Source organism: Callithrix jacchus, chromosome 3 (genome assembly GCF_049354715.1).
Source record: "Callithrix jacchus isolate 240 chromosome 3, calJac240_pri, whole genome shotgun sequence".
NCBI lineage: Eukaryota > Metazoa > Chordata > Mammalia > Primates > Cebidae > Callithrix > Callithrix jacchus.
The window spans coordinates 76,980,645-77,001,821 of record NC_133504.1 but is presented as its reverse complement, the minus strand read 5'-3'; the positions used below and the strand labels follow the sequence as shown (position 1 = coordinate 77,001,821).

The window sequence follows — 21,177 nt, the reverse complement described above, 5'->3', positions numbered from 1 at the left end:
ATATCCAACATCTTGATACAAATCCTTTAGAAAAATCTGTTTACAATACATGAAATGAATAAAGAAAAACCCCGTGAATTACTTCAATCTTTATATTCTTAAATTATACCATGAATTTAAGAAGCAAACCTGATCACTCTAGCAGAAGCCACAGAAATCAAATTTTTGTTCATGTTACTAAATACAATGAATATGTTAATAATGATCATGATCAAACTTAAAGATTAAAAAGTACAAAATTGTGAAGATGATAAATTATGTGTCATGTATAATTTACCACAATTTTTTTAAAAAGTGTACATCCAATGTGCCCTATGTTTTGAAACATATTATAAACAAGCAGCAAGCTTAATATATAATATACATATTTAATTATCTGGATTAATATAAAAATAGGCCATTTTCAAAAAGCACTTTAATATCTAACTTTTGTTATTTAGTATATTTTAAAAACTGATGTACATTTCAAAGAACTCATAATTCCTTGAAAATGTGATATGTACATACAGAAAATGTAATGTAAAATGTAATAAAGTCATACACATTTATTTTCAATCAATCAAAATTAAATAATGTTTAAAGATTTAGAATTATAAGTTTTACTACTTACTTTGAGTTTTCTAACAAAAATCACTTTTAGAGATGGTAACACTTTCAAGTGAAAAAGCAAACCTCAAAAATGTATGTTTCATGAAAAATACTCTGACATTGTTCCACATGGTTGAACTTTAAAATATATGTATTACATGGGAATTCTTTAGAAGAACATTACATTTTTTTCCATGAATATCAGAGAACTGGCTTATTTTGCTTTTGTAGGCTAGGAAATGGTTACAAAACAGCAAAGTGAATCATTCTAAATGAAAATTAAACCAAAAATGTAATTGTGAAAGCACCACCCAATTAGTTTTCCAACTTCACCATTCTAATCCCTTCAATTTATAAAGTATCTAATAAATTAGAAGTACACCATAGAGAGAAGTGAAATGCTACACTGACAAATAGGAGTAGCTCAAGTTCATTCTTGGCACCTTTCTGTGAACTGAAATACTTTTTTCTCCCTGCAGCAAAAAGCCATGAAACCCCACTGACCTTACCAAACCCCACCTCGTTACTGTTGGAATGCTCCCATTAATCAAATTCTGAGGAATCTCAATTAACCTAAACAAGTTAAACCCAAGGACACCATCTTTGAAAGAAGGACAACAAAAACTTGAACTTGACATTTACTCCTCGAATATTTAGAGATATTCTACTTTTAAAAGCTTAAAAGAGTTTACAGTTACAAGAAAGTGGGCAATAAAATGTAAAAATCAAATAAGAAGACCTTTACTTTTCAAAACACTTTTATCATCTGATTAAAAGAAAATGGAGTCTGTTTTTCAAAATCTATTTCTTTAAAGGATGCATTATTTTCCTTAAGAATCTTACGGTCACAGTATCCCTCCCTCATTTCTGAAGAGATGTCAATTGAAAGACATGAGGTTCATTGGAAAGAAGGGAAAAAAAGGGAGAGCCATGCGCTCACAAACTTTTCAGTCTGAAATCATAAAAAGCCAGATTGGCTGGATGTGTTGAGAGCCAACCAAAAAGTGATTTTTACTGATGAAAAAGAAAAAAAAAATAAGAATATGAGATGCAGAACAAAAAGAGACAAGTTAATGATTCCCTACTCAGGATGCTCTTGCTTCACCCAACCAGGTATATAAATGGCCCCCATTACATGTGATTTGTCTAAGGGAGCAAGACGACAGTAAAGGGTCTTGAGGTGAGTGCTGGCAAAAGCCAAGGGGACTATTCCACAAACAGCAGAAAGATCTGAACAATCCAGACACTGGCCAAGTTTTCAGGGTTCTGACCCACAAACAAAAACTCTTCCATGAGTGTTCCATACTTCTATGGTAAGGAACAATTTAAGTCAAGAAAGAAATGTTCTTAATCATTAATCTGGTTTTGTTGTTAGGGAGTCAGAATTTGGTGAAAAGATTATTAATCATTTCACCCAGTAGTTTTCTATTTTTAGGAATTTCTACCAAACTTTTATTTGACTCAATATTTATGTGTATAGTTGGTGGACTGTGGTTATGGAGTAACTAATCAGTTAAACCTTAGGTTCCTGCACACAGAGGAGTTTCCTATAAATTGTGCGAGCAAGGAAGTATCAAGAGTATGTAACTTTAAGTAGTAAGAAACCCATAAAATTATTATCTCTCCCATAAAACTAGAGAAGATATAAAACCTTCCCCAGCCTAGAAGGATAGTTCCGAGTTACAGAAAAACAACATAGAGTTGTTCTTGGGTGGAAAAATGGTAGCAATGGCAGAAGAAAGCACAAACTAGAGGCAATCAAATCTTTTACTTTCCTAAAGAAAAATGTTGGTGATCCAAGTTTAATAGAGGTATGGTACTAATATTATCTAATAATTTACCAGTAGATAAAGCTGTTCAAACAAGTTGATGTAAATTGATGACTAGGCCATGATCACTTTTGAGGATTCCAGTATATTAAAAAAAATGAAGAAATGATAGAAATATGAACTATGTAAATGAAGGCATATTTTAAATAATCTATCTTATTAGTCTCTGTGACTATATTATTAATTCATTTGGTTACTGTTCATAGCATTATATTCTAGGACAAATGTTACTCCCCCACTCTTCACTCTGTGCCCCTTAATCCAACCTATGACAAACTTTGACTCAGCACTATAATTTTTACATTAAAAACGTAGGGCCTTTGAGGTTTTTGAAAAAAGAAAAAATGGATAATCATACTATTAATGAAAGCCAAACTGAATGTCTGTCTCTTAAGTTGTTATATATGCTTGTCATTAACACAAACTCAACTGAGAAGGAGCTGAGTATAGAAAAAAAAATACAGTGGAAGAAAGGGTATATTCTGTTGATGTGGTTGTGAATCAGAAATTATTTAAAGTGTCAACATAACACTGAGACATCTAAAAACATGCAGTTCAAGACACTGCTTATAAATAAGAAAATTCCATTCAAATATTTCTTGGGGAAAACCTGAAGCTTTTAAAGAATGATGATAAGGCAATCATTTATTTCTGTCAGTTCTACATTAAATGTTTCTGTTAACTCCTAGATTATCTGCAGGTAAGAGAACATTTGATTTGGTTTAATGTTAGTAATGAGACACTTAGAAAATAAATATAGCAAAATAAGTTCCCCCTCAACATATGGAAATCATCTAATTCTTACTAAAAATGTGTTAAAATATTGTTTTAAAATGTTTAAATTTTCATTTGTGCTTATAATTTATCATGTATTTTTTATTATTGTTCTATACTTATAATTATTTAGAGCTACTGTTTTTATAATGTGGAAAAAATATTCTAAAAGAAACAAATTATTTCCTTTAAAAAAGCATTCAAGAAGAAAAAAAAAACAGTGGCTAAAATCCAAATACAATCAAATAATATACCAATTCTTTATTTCTAAGCTGATCGCAGGTATTTATCCAAAAAATTACATATTTCCTAAGACAGTGATTTATTACTATATTCAAATAACAATGTGCAAGCAAGCCTAGAACAGAAGGGCCTACACAGCCGGTATCTATTAACACGGGAAGCTGGTTGGAACTGTAGGCAAGTAATTAACCTTCTGGCCCAGAGCTTTAAAAACCCAAAAGCAGTTCCTAGAATTTCTTTCATAATTTATGAACAACTGATGGAATTCACGTCACAGTCCATGGATTCCCTTGCTGAATTAATCTCAGCTCTCACTGACCCTAAGAAGCTATAAACCAACAGGAGACTGTGCTCTACTATTTCAGCTGACCCACAGAGTGCCATCTCTGTCGTTCCAGCATTGGAAGCCAGATGATAAATTACAGAGCCGCCTGCCAGGCACAGTCCTGAACATTTCCCTTCAATGAAGATGACAGCAACACACTGTACATGCACATTCACTCACCCAAACCAGCCCTGTTTGACAGCAAACCCTCATCTATATCCTATAGATGATCTACATTCGACAGCTAAAGTTTATGAAAAGACAAGCATAATGATGCTGGGAATAGAGGGTCACACAATGTATTGAGGGAGTATGAATACCTGGACTAAATACAGAAATAAACACATCAGCAACATTAGCAGCAATAGCTCACAGTATCACATGCTTACATCGTGCAGGCACTATGTAAAGTTATTTTATATCTTCATTTCTTCCTCAAAACTACACTATGAAGTTGAGACTATTATTATTCCATTTATCAGAGATGAGAAAACTAAGTTTCAAGGAAATTAACTAACTCTTTAATGTTCATGCAAGAAGGAAATAAAAAGAATGAAATTTGAAGCCCATAATCTGATCCCAGAATCAATACTCTGGATGTAAAGCTGACATTAAATAACAAAATACTACAAATACAAATTTTATGGTAGGAAAATTTCTCCATAGCTGGAGTTAAGTTCTCAATTAGACCATAGGTAACAAACTATAGACCTTGAAGTTTCTAAATTAAGGTTATCTTCAATTGGTTGATATATCAACAAGAAAATATTGTCGAACATGAAGAAAGGAATGTATGTAGTTCTATAGTATGTTTAAGGGTAACAGCAGGGGGTGGGGGTAGGTCAAAAAATAAGAAATAAAAATATCAGTAATGTAATATATTGGAAAAAGTTTAAGCCTCAGTTTAGTTCTAGCTGAACCACATGCAAGTTCTATGACCTTAGGCAAATCATCGAACTTTACTGGGCATTAGTTCAAATAAGAGGCTTGAACTAGACTTGAAACTCCTCTCTAAAGTCAAGAATATTATTTTTTTATTCTAAAAAAGCAGATGCCTTGTGCATACTTGCCACATTCTCATTCTAATTACGAAACTTTGCAGAATAAATGGACTTTAGAGGGTGGATAAAAGATGTATGAAAAGTAACATTTTCAAAGTTCATAGAAAAAACAAAGTCTTGTCAGACTACAGAATGGTGGCAACAGGAACAAGGATGCAAGGGGAAGCAAGGATACAGCTGGTTGGTTATTTAAGGTAGTGAAGGATAAAATCCATCATAACATGAAGGAATTGGAGTATTTTTTAAATTTTAGACACTATTAACAAAAAATGGAAACACAAATACTAAAATTCCTCCCAGAACTAACAGGTAGTAATCCAATAGCTAATTTATCACTGTCTTGTAGAATGACCATTAGTCATGAGCCAATTAACAAAAATACTTGTTTTAAAAAAATTAATATGTATGAAGGACACTGCCTTTAATGCTCCATAAAACAATACTGTCACTGTACTGGACAGGAAATGTTGAAAAATGCCATTTAGCAAATTGGAAGGAAAAACCATAAACTGGAGTCTTATTTCCTCTTCATAAAACTGAGTGTTATTTGATACCATAAAAAAGAGATTTGATTTCCCAAATTATTGATAGACAGTTTGAATACTGTAAAAACAAAATTAAATTGACACCCTCAGGCATGCTGATATGGGATTAACACACTAACTCCATAAAAATCTCATCACATTGCAGTATATTCAAAGGTCCAACTGCCAATTAGTAACCATTTCCTGGAAATAAAAAGAGGAAAATTTAGCAAATCTAAATTCAATCTTTATTTTCTCTGTATGTTCCTACCCACTATAAAGATGACTAGGAGAAAATGAACATGTGAATGTGTCATATGGTTTGGCTGTATCCTCACTCAAATCTCAAAGTGTAGCTCCCAAAATTCCCACCTATCAAGGGAGGAACCCAGTGGGAAATAATTGAATCACGGAGGCAATGTTTCCCATGCTGTTCTCAAGATAGTGAATAAGTCTCACAAAATCTGATGGTTTTATAAAGGGGAGTTCTGCTGCATATGCTCTCTTGCCTGCCACCATGTAAACTGTGACTTTGCTCCTCCTTTGCATTCTGCCAGGACTGTGAGGCCTCCCTAGCCATGTGGAACTGTGAGTCCATTAAACTTCTTTTCTCTACAAGTTACCCAGTCTTGGGTATGTCTTTATTAGAAGGGTGAGAAGAGACTAAAACAATGTGAAAAGATCAATCAATAAACAAAAGCATCATTTGGCCCTAAAGCATAAAACTTTCAGAGTACTGAAATGATCAAAGATTTTTTTTTTAATTGCATTTTAGGTTTTGGGGTATATGTGCAGATCATGCAAGATAGTTGCATAGGTACACACATGGCAGTGTGTTTTGCTGCCGTCTTCCCCTTCACCCACATTTGGCATTTCTCCCCAGGCTATCCCTCCCCGCTTCCCCCCCTCACTGTCCCTCCCCTATTCCCCCCAGTAGACCCCAGTGTGTAGTATTCCCTTCCCTGTGCCCATGTGTTCTCTTTTTTCATCACCCGCCTATGAGCAAGAATATGTGGTATTTCATTTTCTGTTCTTGTGTCAGTTTGCTGAGAATGATGTTCTCCAAATTCATCCATGTCCCTACAAACGACACAAACTCATCCTTTTTGATTGCTGCATAATATTCCATGGTGTATATGTGCCACATTTTCCCAATCCAGTCTCTTGTGGATGGGCATTTGGGTTGGTTCCAGGTCTCTGCTATTGTAAACAGTGCTGCAATGAACATTCGTGTGCATGTGTCCTTATAGTAGAATGATTTATAGTTTTTTGGATATATACCCAGTAATGAGATTGCTGGGTCAAATGGAATTTCTATTTCTAAGGCCTTGAGGAATCGCCACACTGTCTTCCACAATGGTTGAACTAATTTACACTCACACCAACAGTGTAAAAGTGTTCCTATTCCTCCACATCCTCTCCAGCATCTGTTGTCTCCAGATTTTTTAATGATCGCCATTCTAACTGGTGTGAGATGGTGTCTCAATGTAGTTTTGATTTGCATCTCTCTAATGACCAGTAATGATGAGCATTTTTTCAGATGTTTGTTGCCCTCATGTATGCCTTCTTTTGAAAAGTATTTGTTCATATCCTTTGCCCATTTTTGAATGGGCTTGTTTTTTTCCTGTAAATTTGTTTGAGTTCTTTGTAAATGCTGGATATCAGCCCTTTGTCAGATGGGTAAACTGCAAAAATTTTTTCCCATTCTGTTGGTTGCTGATTGACTCTAGTGACTGTTTTTTTTGCCGTGCAGAAGCTGTGAAGTTTGATTAGGTCCCATTTGTCTATTTTGGCTTTTGTTGCCAATGCTTTTGGTGTTTTGGTCATGAAGTCCTTGCCTACTCCTATGTCCTGAATGGTTTTGCCTAGATTTTCCTCTAGCGTTTTTATGGTGCCAGGTCTTATATTTAAGTCTTTAATCCATCTGTAGTTAATTTTAGTGTAAGGTGTCAGGAAGGGGTCCAGTTTCTGCTTTCTGCATATGGTTAGCCAGTTATCCCAACACCATTTATTAAACAGGGAGTCCTTTCCCCATTGCTTGTTTTTGTCAGGTTTATCAAAGATTTTATGGTTGTAGATATGCTGTGTTGCCTCTGATGCCTCTGTTCTGTTCCATTGGTCTGTATCTCTGTTTTGGTACCAGTGTCATGTTGTTTTGATTACTGTAGCCTTGTAGTATAGTTTGAAGTCCGGTAGTGTGATGCCTCCTGCTCTGTTCTTTTTTCTTAGAATTGACTTGGCTATGTGGGCTCTCTTTTTGGTTCCATATGAAGTTCATGGTGGTTTTTTCCAGTTCTGTGAAGAAAGTCAATGGTAGCTTGATGGGGATAGTGTTAAATCTGTAAATTACTTCGGGCAGTATAGCCATTTTCATGATATTGATTTTTCCTAACCATGAACATGGAATGTTTCTCCATCTGTTTGTGTCCTCTCTTATTTCATTGAGCAGTGGTTTGTAGTTTTTCTTGAAGAGATCTCTTACGTTCCTTGTAAGTTGTATTCCTAGGTATTTTATTCTTTTTGTAGCAATTGTGAATGGCAGTTTGTTCTTGATTTGGCTCTCCTTCAGTCTGCTATTGGTGTATAGGAATGCTTGTGATTTTTGCACATTGATTTTATATCCTGAGACTTTGCTGAAGTTGATTATCAGTTTCAGGAGTTTTTGGGCTGAGGCGATGGGGTCTTCTAGGTATACTATCATGTCGTCTGCAAATAGAGACAATTTGGCTTCCTCCTTTCCTATTTGAATATCCTTTATTTCTTTTTCTTGCCTGATTGCTCTGGCTAGAACTTCCAGTACTATATTGAATAGGAGTGGTAAGAGAGGGCAACCTTGTCTAGTGCCAGATTTCAAAGGGAATGCTTCCAGTTTTTGCCCATTTAGTATGATATTGCTGTTGGTTTGTCGTAAGTAGCTTTTATTACTTTGAGATACGTTCCATCAATACCGAGTTTATTGAGGATTTTTAGCATAAAGGGCTGTTGAATTTTGTTGACTGCCTTCTCTGCGTCAATTGAGATAATCATGTGGTTTTTGTTTTTGGTTCCGTTTATGTGGTGAATTACATTTATAGACTTGCGTATGTTGAACCAGCCTTGCATCCCCAGGATGAATCCTACTTGATCATGATGGATAAGTTTTTTGATGTGCTGTTGCAATCGGCTTGCCAGTATTTTATTGAAGATTTTTGCATCTATGTTCATCATGGATATTGGCCTGAAGTTTTCTTTTCTCGTTGAGTCTCTGCCAGGTTTTGGTATCAGGATGATGTTGGTCTCATAAAATGATTTGGGAAGGATTCCCTCTTTTTGGATTATTTGGAATAGTTTCAGAAGGAATGGTACCAGTTCCTCTTTGTGTGTCTGGTAGAATTCGGCTGTGAACCCATCTGGACCTGGGCTTTTTTGTGTGGTAGGCTCTTAATTGCTGCCTTGACTTCAGACCTTGTTATTGGTCTATTCATAGTTTTGGCTTCCTCCTGGTTTAGGCTTGGGAGGACACAGGTGTCCAGGAATTTATCCATTTCTTCCAGGTTTACTAGTTTATGTGCATAGAGTTGTTTGTAATATTCTCTGATGATGGTTTGAATTTCTGTGGAATCTGTGATGATTTCCCCTTTATCATTTTTTATTGCATCTATTTGGTTGTTCTCTCTTTTCTTTTTAATCAATCTGGCTAGTGGTCTGTCTATTTTGTTGATCTTTTCAAAAAACCAGCTCTTGGATTTATTGATTTTTTGAAGGATTTTTCGTGTCTCTATCTCCTTCAGTTCTGCTCTGATCTTAGTTATTTCTTGTCTTCTGCTAGGTTTTGAGTCTTTTTGATCTTGCTCCTCTAGCTCTTTCAATTTTGATGATAGGGTGTCAATTTTGGATCTCTCCACTCTTCTAATATAGGCACTTATTGCTATATATTTTCCTCTGGAGACTGCTTTAAATGAGTCCCAGAGATTCTGGTATGTTGTGTCTTCGTTCTTGTTGGTTTTGAAGAACTTCTTTATTTCTGCCTTCATTTCATTGTTTATGCAGTCAACATTCAAGAGCCAGTTGTTCAGTTTCCATGAAGCTGTGCAGTTCTGAGTTAGTTTCTGAATTCCATCACACCTACTCTAAAATTGACCACATAATTGGAAGTAAAGCACTCCCCAGCAAATGCAAAGCAACTGACATAATAACAAACAGTCTCTCAAACCATAGTGCAATCAAGTTAGAATGATCTAAGATTTTTATAATTTATTTCCTTTTCTTTTACACAGCGGAACTTATAGCATTTTTATATTTCTTGTGGTAATTATAATAGCTATAAATAAAAAAAAGAGGGATAAAACAGAATTTGAAGTCAAAAGACTTGGGTTTTATTACCTTGATAGTACACATGTCATTTGCTTCTCTGAATCTGAGCTTCTTCATCTAGAAAATGAGAATGGTCCCAGAAATGGTTGAATCCTTTCAATGGCTACGAAAGGATTAATTCTGATACTGTATTTCAGAGAGATGTCCTCTTTCAACAAGTTTAAAGATTAAAGAGGTGAGTCTGATGTGCCCTGTCCTTCAGCTTAGAAGCTAGTCATGGAAACTGATAAGCAAAGTATTGTATAATATAGTTGGAAAGAGGTATTTATATATAATAAACCATAGGAGCCCCCAGATCTCTACTAGAAGAGATTTGCTACACAACTGCAAAAGGCTATAAAGTACTACACAATTATTTGTAATTATTCCAGCTCCAGTAGTACAGACTCACCCTTGTCAAACAAAACAGGGCATTTGTCAGAACCAATTTCCTCTACCTTCTTTCTAATAAGAAACTTTAAAAACGAGGAAACTCCAAGCTGAAATCAAACAGAAGGTTGGTGGCTGGTTGACCACATATTATTCCCTCATTTAAGCTTTGTAACTTTATGGGCACTGGTGAGCTAGATCTTGAACTACGTTATTAATGATTATTTGTTATCCAGTTTGTTTTTCCACCAATTACATGACAAAGAAACGTGATAAAAAATGGAAAGGAAAGAAAATGTGGGTGGGTCCAGCTTATAAATTGGGGAGTTTAGCATTTGCTTACTTCTTGAAGTGAATGTGACAGATTTTTGTAGGTTGTATATAAAAAATGATTTTATGGTCAACTAAATTTGTATTCAAATCTGGAACTTCTCACTCTGAAGCCATGTATCCTTTTTACTATCTCACACGTACTGCAACCCACTTGTAAGTTATTTTACCTATTGCACAAGCATTCACAAGTTCTTTCTCTAAGCCAGGCAGTGCACTGAATGGTAAAAAGTAAGGTATCAGTTATGTACGTGGCCCTAAGACAGCCGAGAACCCACAGACTACTGAAGATGGCCACAGGTCCAAGCAATCAGAAGGGGGCTGTGCTGAGGAGAGTAAAGGAGCATGGAAGTGCCAACCTAACAAGGCAGGGGTAGGGGACAGGTCAGGGAACACGTCAAGGAGAAAGTAACATGTAACTGGAGACTTGAGAAAAGTGAAAGAAGGCCAGTAAGCAGCCTGGAACGTAAACAGTGAGGGGTTGGTAGTTGATAAGGTTTGTGAGAAAAGTCTAGGGCATTCATTTTGTTCCAGGCAAGGGGAAGCCACTGAAAGGTTTTAAGTAGGATAATAAAAAGACCCAGTGAGCCTTATCAATTATTTAAACTTGTGGTAAGGCTTACAAATACTTTCCAGTGCATTTCAAAGAAAATATCTGAAAAACCCATAAAAATAGCAAATTTCATGGGATCCATTTTTCAAGGGGATGAATTTAGCATCCTCAAGAAGGACGAAGCATGAAATAATAACATTCAGCTTCCTCAGAAGACTCTGAGTTTTCTCTGAGCAGTATAGTGTAAGAAAACAAACACAAAACAACATCTGTTTATATTTAAGAAATAGAAGTCTTCCTATTGAAACAATCAGCCTCCGGGGGAGATGTGCACAAGACTTGAGCTACAAAGCTGGATGTTCAGGGAACAATTCTCTTCTCCACTTAGGTGAAAGCTGCATCTACACAGTTGTTCTCATTGGAATAAAACATCCCTATTTATTTTTAAATATGAAAATTTCAAATATAAGGAAATATTGAAAGAATAGTATAGTGAACACTGTATACACTCACTTAGGTTTAATATTTCTTAACTTTTGACCAAATTTGCTTTCTCCTTCTCACTTCTCCTTTCTAACATGTATTTTTATATGTACTTCTTATTCGTGGTCCATTTGAGAATATGAAGCAGAGAAGTTTCATACCTAAATATTTTAGCACACATCTTATAACAGTCACCTGCACAATCATAATATATACTCTAAATATTTGTATTATACAAGAAAAATTATAAAATTTAGAAAACAGAAAATCATAAAATTAAAACTAACCATATTTACAACATACAAAAATAAAAGCAGTTAATAATGTAGTAGATAACTTTTCAGTTTCTTTAATACAAATACTTTATTCTTACAAAAATATATCCTTCTGTTTTTGTAACTTATCTTTCTCATTTCTTTTCATATTAATTAGTATATGTCCATTTAACTTTTATAACCTATATAATATATAATTCTACCTATATAATTCTACTACTATTTATGGATATATCATAAATGACGAGTTCTTTCAATGTTAAATTTGTAGGATCTTTTCCAAATTTGCCATTATAAACAATTCTTCAAGGAAAAGAACAATATTATTATTATAAAACAAGCATTATTGCCCGTAACCTCTTTTCAGACTTAGGAATCAAGCCTACTTTGGACTTATGCCTGATAAAGAAGGCAGTACAAATATTAAAAGCCAAAGACAAGTTTTTATATGGCAAGGCAAACAATTTTTCAAGAGTATTTTGGAGGTTACTATGGGTTAATTTCAAGGAAGAAATTGCTAGGACATACACAGGTCAGAATTTTAAATACCACCAAAAACATTTTTTCAACTGAGTTACACTTTAAACATGTATTAAAAAGAAGGCTTAGACTTAAAAAAAGAAGTCTTAATCAGGAACATAGCCATCTGAAATGCACTGACCCCAAATTAATATATTAAGAAAATCCCATGATTATAATTATGGCAAACACAATGATATTAATTCCTTATCAATAGTCAACCAAGATTATACCTACAAAAGTTAGTTATGAAAATTTCAGCATGTTCAACAATTTAAGATCTTGAAAAAGTTGGAAGAAATAAAAGGGAAAGGTATTAAACATGAATATCCTCAGTATGATGTCCTATAAGAAAACCTAAGAAGAAAAGTAGAAAATATATTATAAGAGGTTATATCATTCAGTAAAGGCTTGCCACTGAATGTTAATAAACAATTCATTTAACTTTGGAAAAGTAGTCTTAACAAGGAGCAATATTATACAAGAATCTTAGAAACTATACTTAATGACAATGAACTGGCCATCTATGAATTAGCACTAAGTATTTTATATTCATGATTTCATTTATTCTTCACAAAAAATGTACTATGGGACTTAGAGAGATTAAGAAATTGGCTCAAAAATATATGATTGCTTAGTAGCAAGGGCTAGGATTTGAACTCAAGTTAGCTAACTCAAAGCCCCTGCTCCTTCCGTTATGCAAGACTGACTCTTATAGCAGAGGAGGGTATAACAGGAAACACTGAGATCTGTTTCTACTAAGCAGGGCAACTCTCTAGGTAGGAAAGTTGTTTAATCTCATGAGAACCCAGAGTCCCCTGAATCCTGACTATATAATTTCAAATATCAGTAAAAACCTTACTGATGGGATAATCTTTTATCAAATTTCTATCTTTTGCTATCTGCAGGCAAGTTTTAGAGTTAAGTTCTATAATACATCTACAAGTAAGCCCAAATTTAGAAAGCCTTAATGTTTTTCTATTTACAGTCAGTCATAAACATAATAATATCGGCCCAACAATGAACAGTTCCTATGCAAAAGTAGAGTCAAAGTTGGCAAACCTACTCATCAACTGACTTTTGCAGCAAAGGCAATGCCAATGGACATTAACATGTTTCAGCAGCAGCAGCAGCAGTGGCAAAAGCTTGAAATTTTATTATCAAGAATGCTGCAGCAACAGTTGGAAGCAATACCAGACTGAGAAATCAAGTGAGAGAAATGGCCCCAGTTAAACAGAATGGCCAGTCACCTGGGTTTTTATTCACACGGGCCAACACGTATTTCACACAAACTGCATTTTCCTAGGTATTTATCATTGGCCAGGGCCCTTCAAGAGTATTTATTCCTCAAACATGGCTTGAGTGCTCCTGGGAATCCCCAAGACTCTTTTACAAGTTCTGCAAGGTCAAAACTACTTTCATAATATTACTATTACATTATTTGTCTTTTTTACCATGTTGACATTTACACTAATAGTATAAAAGTAATGGTGAGTACAGTAATAGACTAGTAACTGTTAGTGACCTCAATTTGTAATAACTAGTCACTGTAGTCTTCACAGCCACAAACTCACAGTAGAAATAAATGCCAATTTCACTTAAGAATATCCATGATAAAGTAAAACATATCAATTTTATTAAGTTATAACCTTTGTGTATCACCTCTTTGATATTTGGAAATCAATTTTTGATATTTGGAAAGTACTTGTAACGCATACTGACGTATGAAAATTGTCTCAGGGAAAAGAACTTAAGTAATTGAGTTGTGAGAAGACCTGGCAGTTTTTTTCATGAAACATCATTTTTCTATGAAACAAAATGACTGACAAATTATGGCTATTAAACGTTTTGTGAATGCTTGTTCTTTGAAAATAAAAGAAGTCTGTCATTTAACAAAAATAAAGAAAAAAGAAAATGATAGAAATTCTTATTAAATACAGGAATTATAGCAGTGAAGCAAAATTTAGAATGCTACCAATTGCTTGAAGGCTTCTGAATATTTAGGTGATTCAGTGAGATCAGCAATGATATTAATATATCATCCTGTAAAGTAAAAAGTAAAAGATCTGCATAACTTAGTGAGTCAATATTTTCCATATTACCTGTAACATGATGATGTTACAGAAATTGCATGGGTAAAAGATCTTTCTTAGTGCAACACAGACCAACTGATTTTACTATAACAGAATAAGCAAAGCTCGCTGAGATAATTTTAGGTTCCACACAACAATAAGCCTTTAAAAACATCAGCCCTTTTTGAGGTTTAGTGCAGTAATAATATCCAGGGTAATATCATCTACTGTAATAACATACAAAATTATTTGACAACTATTAAAATACTTTCCCTTTCTAACTACTTATCCGTGAGGCCAGATTTTCTTCAAATTCTGCAATCAAAAGAACATATTACAGCAGGATGAATGAAGAAACAGATATGAGAATCCAGCTGTCTTCTCTTAAACCAGACAGACTTTCAGAAATATAAAACAACTTCTCCTTTGACACTAAATGATTCCTATTTTGGCAAATACATGTATTTTCTATAAAAATATGTATGCTAACCTATCATGGGTATGATATTGCTATTTTTAGTAAATTAACAAGTAAATATTTTTACATTTTCTAATATGGTAAATAGCTTTAATTTCTAATATGGCAAATAGTTATAGTTATAACCCACATCAACAAAAGATTTTCAAAGTCCTTAATTATTTTTTAGAATGGTATGGAGTGAGAAGGCCACAACATGAGTGTCACTGATCCAAAGAACACTGCTCCACAGAGGCTGCATCAGCTGTCCTCTCCTGACTGTCCCTACCCCGCCTTCACTCATGGTCCTCACCACTTCATTGTGTCCTCACTAAATAATGTATAACTAAATACTTCCTGAAGAATAGGTCATGACCATCACCTTTATCATGCAATAGCACACTCATAAATTGCTACACCTAGCACTGGGAAACAGCTATATAAAAGCAGGTGACTTCATAAGGAAAATTAACACAGGGAGAAGAAAACACTGAATTTACAGAATCAAAATATTCGGAGCTCTGCTCTCATACTAGTAAAATAACTGCATAAAACCATGTAATTACTGAACCAGGCTGTAGCTTGGGAGGGCAAATGGATGCTTATCATTTGAGGAACATGACAAAGCAAATAAAAGAGAAGCAAAAGCATAATTTGTCCATGCAGGAAAACAAATTTGTGCTGGGGCTGTTATGGAGGCCCAGATGCCAGACACCAACCACTAACAACAATATCCCATCCACACTACTAGGCAGTGGGTCACTGAGGGCATAGGCTTGACATCAAAAGAACCCAAAGAAGAACTGTAAAATGAGAAAAAATGAGAAAGTATAGTAATTATTTTAAACAGAAAAATCTAGTTATAATAGCTAAAAAATTAGAATAAAATTTTTGTACAAACACATACAGCACTTTCTCCCCCCATATATATATATATACACACACACATATATATATGCACACACATATATTTATATATAATTTATTTACCTATCTATCAATCAAATTGTGTGTGTTAGTTCACTGTGCCTTAGCACTGCTGTCTGAATTTAGATGACCAGTTCTCTTGATCAGAAACCACATTTAATAAACCAGAATCTGTACAACATTTGGCCCAGACTCACGCGCATAATAAATAACCAAATGTCACATAAAATGATGTGGAGTTTAGAATACACTTTAAATTATATATAATACAGAACATAAGACAACAAAAAGCATGATGTATATTTAATAGTTTTATCAGGGAGTATTTTTGTCACTATAAAAATCCTCATTGTAATTTTGTGGAGGATAATAATTAAAATTTTATGAACAATTACTAGTGTAAGGGCTCTATTCTTCTCCACTGCCTAGCTGTACTATGAGTAATATAAAATGTAGGCATTCAATATCCTCAAGGATGGAATTATTTTGAATAATCAAGGGTTCTACTTTATTGGGCTCATCTTCTCTGTGCTGATCCCTATGTTTTAATGCATTCTAAACAGTGTAAGATCCTACCTTTTAAAAACACACTATACCAAACATAACACAATTACATCATGTCTTGGGGCATTACTACAAATGTACTATTCTGATACGTATATATAATACACATATCCTATTCCCTACTTGCCCTCCTCCCATATACAAATTATATGTACATGCCCTCTAATATAGCATGAAATCTGCTAAGCAAACTAAGCCTCACACAAAGATATCTTCTAAGAATCACTGATTTCAGAGTAAAGGGCTGCTGATTGCACCCTTGCCCTTACCCCATCCTAACTCCACACAGCCACAAATACACATAAAACAGGGCTGCCCAGTGACATCAAGGATTACACCACTAGATTGCAGGGCTGCCCAGGAACTTCAGAACTCTCTGTTCCCTCTTCATTAGCTCCTTACTTCTGTGCTATCAGTTCCTGGTGCCAGCGGCCATTAGCACAATTTTAACTACACCTGTCCTCAACGTGGCTCTCTGCTGCTCATTAGCACATGCTGCTCTCTACTTCTCACTTTGCTGCTCTCTGCTTCTGCAACACTGGATTCTGAATGCCTCACTTTCTCTAGATGACTTCTAATTAAGAAAAACCTTCATTTTCTCCTTTAGAGCACCCATTATTCCACAGCTATCTGTTCTTGGTTATGTGTTTCATTTAAAAGTATTTAAGTACCTATTCTAAGATAAAAATACTAAGCTGGTCAAGTTTTTAGCTTTAGTCAGAAAGTTAAAAATTATGCTCCAAGGTTATCCCTTCATCCACTAATACCTAACATTCACTGTATTGATTCTTTGGCCTACTTTAACATTTCTCCATTGACAATACAGTTATTAGGCTAGACACTGAGTGAGGTACTGGTGATACAAAGGTGAAGAAAGCCAAATACTATGGCCCTTGAAGAGGAAGCTTCAGCGGAATAATCTAGTCACCTAGTTCTTCATGTAATTAGAGTCTTACTGGAAAAAGTTTCCAGACTAATGTAAAATCATCTGGTTATCAAAACTAATTGTATTCTTTGAAGTCTTTTTCAAGGGCTTATCTACGTGATAGGTAAAATCCAGTCAAGGTTCTTTCAAGAATATTTAGTTGTTCATTCACCCTTCACTAGGACACAGCTCTCTTTCATTGGAGAAATTACACAGGAAGTGGTAAGAAAAGAAGGGGGTCCTTTAGGAAGCAATCCGTGACAATAACAGGTATTACATTTACATCACCCACCCTGGTATCCAATAAAATCATACAGCATTCAAGCAACATTCTGAGGTAAAAAGGCCACATTTGACATGAGTTACAGGAAGGATTATAAATCAAGTTGATGCCCTTAACTATCTATAAAAAAAACTATGGTCGGGCGCGGTGGCTCACGCCTGTAATCCCAGCACTTTGGGAGGCCAAGCTGGGTGGATCACGAGGTCAAGAGATCGAGACCATCCTGGTCAACATGGTGAAACCCCATCTCTACTAAAAATACAAAAAATTAGCTGGGCACGGTGGCGTGTGCCTGTAGTCCCAGCTACTCAGGGGGCTGAGGCAGGAGAATTGCCTGAACCCAGGAGGCGGAGGTTGCGGTGAGCCGAGATGGCGCCATTGCACTCCAGCCTGGGTCACAAGAGCGAAACTCCGACTCAAAAAAAAAAAAAAAAAAAAAAAAAGTGAAACTGTTAGTCTAATTCCATCCATTAGAATCTTATAGAAGTTAATCACAGTTTTATCACAACCAAACCTTAAAAATATTATTTCTACTTTAGATGTTTTAGTTTGAGAAAATATACTTATTGTAAATTCTTCTAGATGAAAAAACTGGATTTTACAATGCTTTAAGAGAGAGAAAACAGCCAAGATTAATTCTTAATATGGAAGATATTTGTACTATTACAATATTTCCAGTCTTGTAAGCATGTGATTTCTCTAAGTGGTTTTTATCACTAGTCTAATTACAGTCTCCATACCTGTGTGGCTCCGGATATGAACTCTCAGTGTACCACTGCTGGCAAATTTCTGGCCACAGTATGGGCAGATTTTCTCCTTTTCTCCTGTATGTGTCTAAATGGAAAGGGATAAAATGACTAAGAATAAATACAAAGAGTTAGGTAAAGATGATTAAATACCTCTGACAATCGTAAATCCTTATTTTCTAGGATTACATTTCATTAAAATGATTTAATTTCACAATGAGATTTTAAACAATTTATGATGGATAGTCCCATTGGCTCAAAAAATGCCTTAGAATCATGTATTAATGTTAATTTCAAAATAGTTCTGCAGTTTACTTTTTTAAGCCCTCAAAGAGCTCCAACTGAAAATGATTAAATTACATAAAACTGGTATACTCTAGTAAAACCACATAATCAAAATAGGGGTATAGCTACCCTTCCTGGCTGCCAAGAAACACTTACTTTGAAGCATTTTTCACATTCTTTGTGTATATTTAACACTTGAGGACAGAATTAATTTCAATAAAGTCATCTGTTACTAGTGTTAGGCTGTTTGACTAGACTGGTTTTACTGCAAAGCAAAAAGGAATATACATCTGATTTGACCTCTAAAATCAGCAGGTTTTAAAGCGGTCAATTTGAAAGCATATTTCTGTCCTCAAGATGCCTTTAATCTAGGCACAATCACATGAGGAAAGGTGAATAAGTATAGTCAAAAGCAAGTTACAATAACAGCTGGAGAGTTCAAAGAGAAAAGAGTGCTCTCTCCCCAAAAGAGGAGGAAGATGGAGCATTTTAAACTGGCCTCACAGTCTCATCAGGAGACCAGTTTTTCTCCCAACATCAAAACAGATCATTCCAATAAATGAAGGGTCTGAGCTATTTCTCTAGTCCCAGTGTTTCTCAAACTTAGAAGACTGGGGAAAAGGGGAGGTGAAAGCAATTCCTTCAGGCATGTACGTATTCTAAGACTACTTTTAGAATTCTTGTTCTGAAATTCTTGCTCTCAGTAGTGTAAAAGCAAATTACTGACAAGTAGTATTTGAATTGCCATGGACTAATGAAAGAAGAATAAAGAAAGGTTTTTTTAGATGACATTTCTCAGAACAGACCACTGGCTGTCATAGAGAAAAGGAGTGGACAATTACCTCATCACCTGAAAACATCAAAGAACCATCACCATAGCAAAATATGTCCATCTTCCATATTAAATTGTTAACATTAATGTAATTGACTTTGCGGCCTTATTAATATTTAATTTACAAATTTGCAATTTATATTAAAATGTATATTTGGATATGTAATATCATATTTGTAATTTTTTAAAGAGCTATAAACTAAATACCTCAGTCAATTTCAGGGTCTTTTGAATTTTTTTCCTTGAAACAATTTATGTTGTACTCAAGTTTGAAAAACACAGTCGAATCAACTACCATGCTAGCCCAGGACACTGTGTACAACAAGCATCTCCTGGATTTTTTATTTGGCAACCACTTAACTTTCCATTTCTACTACAAGTTCTTATACAAAAGAGTTATATATCTTTACACTTCAGTAAAAGCCTTTACTCCCCTGGTCCACATTATGGTTCAATTTCAAGTAAAATATGTAACATTTTAACATATAACAGACCTCTCTTCCTTTCATTCCCTGACAGAAGGGGCAAACTATAGTAATTTGTTCTTCACTGATATAAGGCTGTTTAGAAATTATATATATATATATATATATTGTTACAACACTGAATTATTCCAAATATGTAATTACTAATTTATTTGTAACATATTTATAAAATCACAGCATTTCTTTTGCTGCTATGTACTTCACTGTTCATTTACATGACTGTCATTGATTCAAACTGAAGAAGCTCCAAACTAAAGAATATTACAGTTATATTAATGAAAAAAAATTAAAATATTCCTTTCATTTAACTAAAAATATACCATATTATTAGGTTCTGATTTTGGTTAGATAGCTTCAAAAGATATTAAAGTTATAATACTAAACTACCTTAAACATGGATAAGAAAGCATGGAAACAGCTCACTTTAAGTATACTGGATAAATGTATGAGATTAAAATGAGCAATACATTGCAAAATATACTGTGTGACTATTATTGCAGACAAATGAAGAAATCTCTCTTGAAAGCTCACTATACTTTTCCTTTATTTATTGAAGGACAACAAAAAATTGTGTTAAATTCATGCAAAAAAGTAATTCAAGCAAAGAAAGTTGAAAGGCTATATTTTATTCAGAGAACTAAAAACAGATAATATCATTATTACTCAGCTATAAAAATACAGGAACTCACATACCCTATATGTGTTTATTATACATTGAATATCTATATCAAAATATATCTCAGGCCGGCCATGTGGCTCATGCCTATAATCCAATCACTTTGGAAGGCTAAGGTGGGCAGATTTCTTGAGGTCAGAAGTTCGAGACCAGCCTGGTCAGCATGGTGAAACCCTATCTCTACTAAAAATACAAAAAATTGGCCAAGTGTGGTGGCAGGCACCTATAATACCAGCTACTTGGGAGGTTGAGGCTTAAGAATCACCTGAAGCCAGGAGGCAGAGGTTGCAGAGAGCCGAGATGGCACTACTGCACTCCAGCTTGGGTGACAAAGTGAGACACTGCCTCAAAAAACCAGACTATATATACATACATATCTCATGTATATAACTACATATACCTACTATGTACCCATAAAAATTAAAAAGAAACAGGAAAAGAAAGTTACTCAATTCAAGCCTTTTGAAACACTTGTATTAAGGATAAATATGAAAATTAAATTCATACTGAAGCAGAAGTTATTTCTTCACATTTCATTCAGTAGCACATACTAATGGCAAAAAACTACCATACTTCATTGTTACTTCTAAGGTTAATACTGCCTGAGCGCAGTGGCACATGCCTGTAATTCTAGCATTTTCAGAGGCTGAAGTAGGAGAATAGCTTGAGCCCAGGAGTTCAAGACCATCCTGGGCAACA

General features: G+C 34.7%; 1 protein-coding gene across 8 annotated transcripts in view; it reads right to left on the bottom strand.

Moving 5' to 3' along the window:
* PRDM5 (PR/SET domain 5) overlaps positions 1-21,177 on the bottom strand; it is a 238,092-nt gene that overhangs the window by 64,482 nt on the left and 152,433 nt on the right. For all 8 annotated transcript variants that reach the window (XM_002806650.6, XM_035293034.3, XM_035293035.3 and 5 more), the window contains one exon: positions 18,195-18,288. In XM_002806650.6, the coding sequence (XP_002806696.1) occupies positions 18,195-18,288 (94 nt within the window). The remainder of the gene's footprint in view (positions 1-18,194; positions 18,289-21,177) is intronic.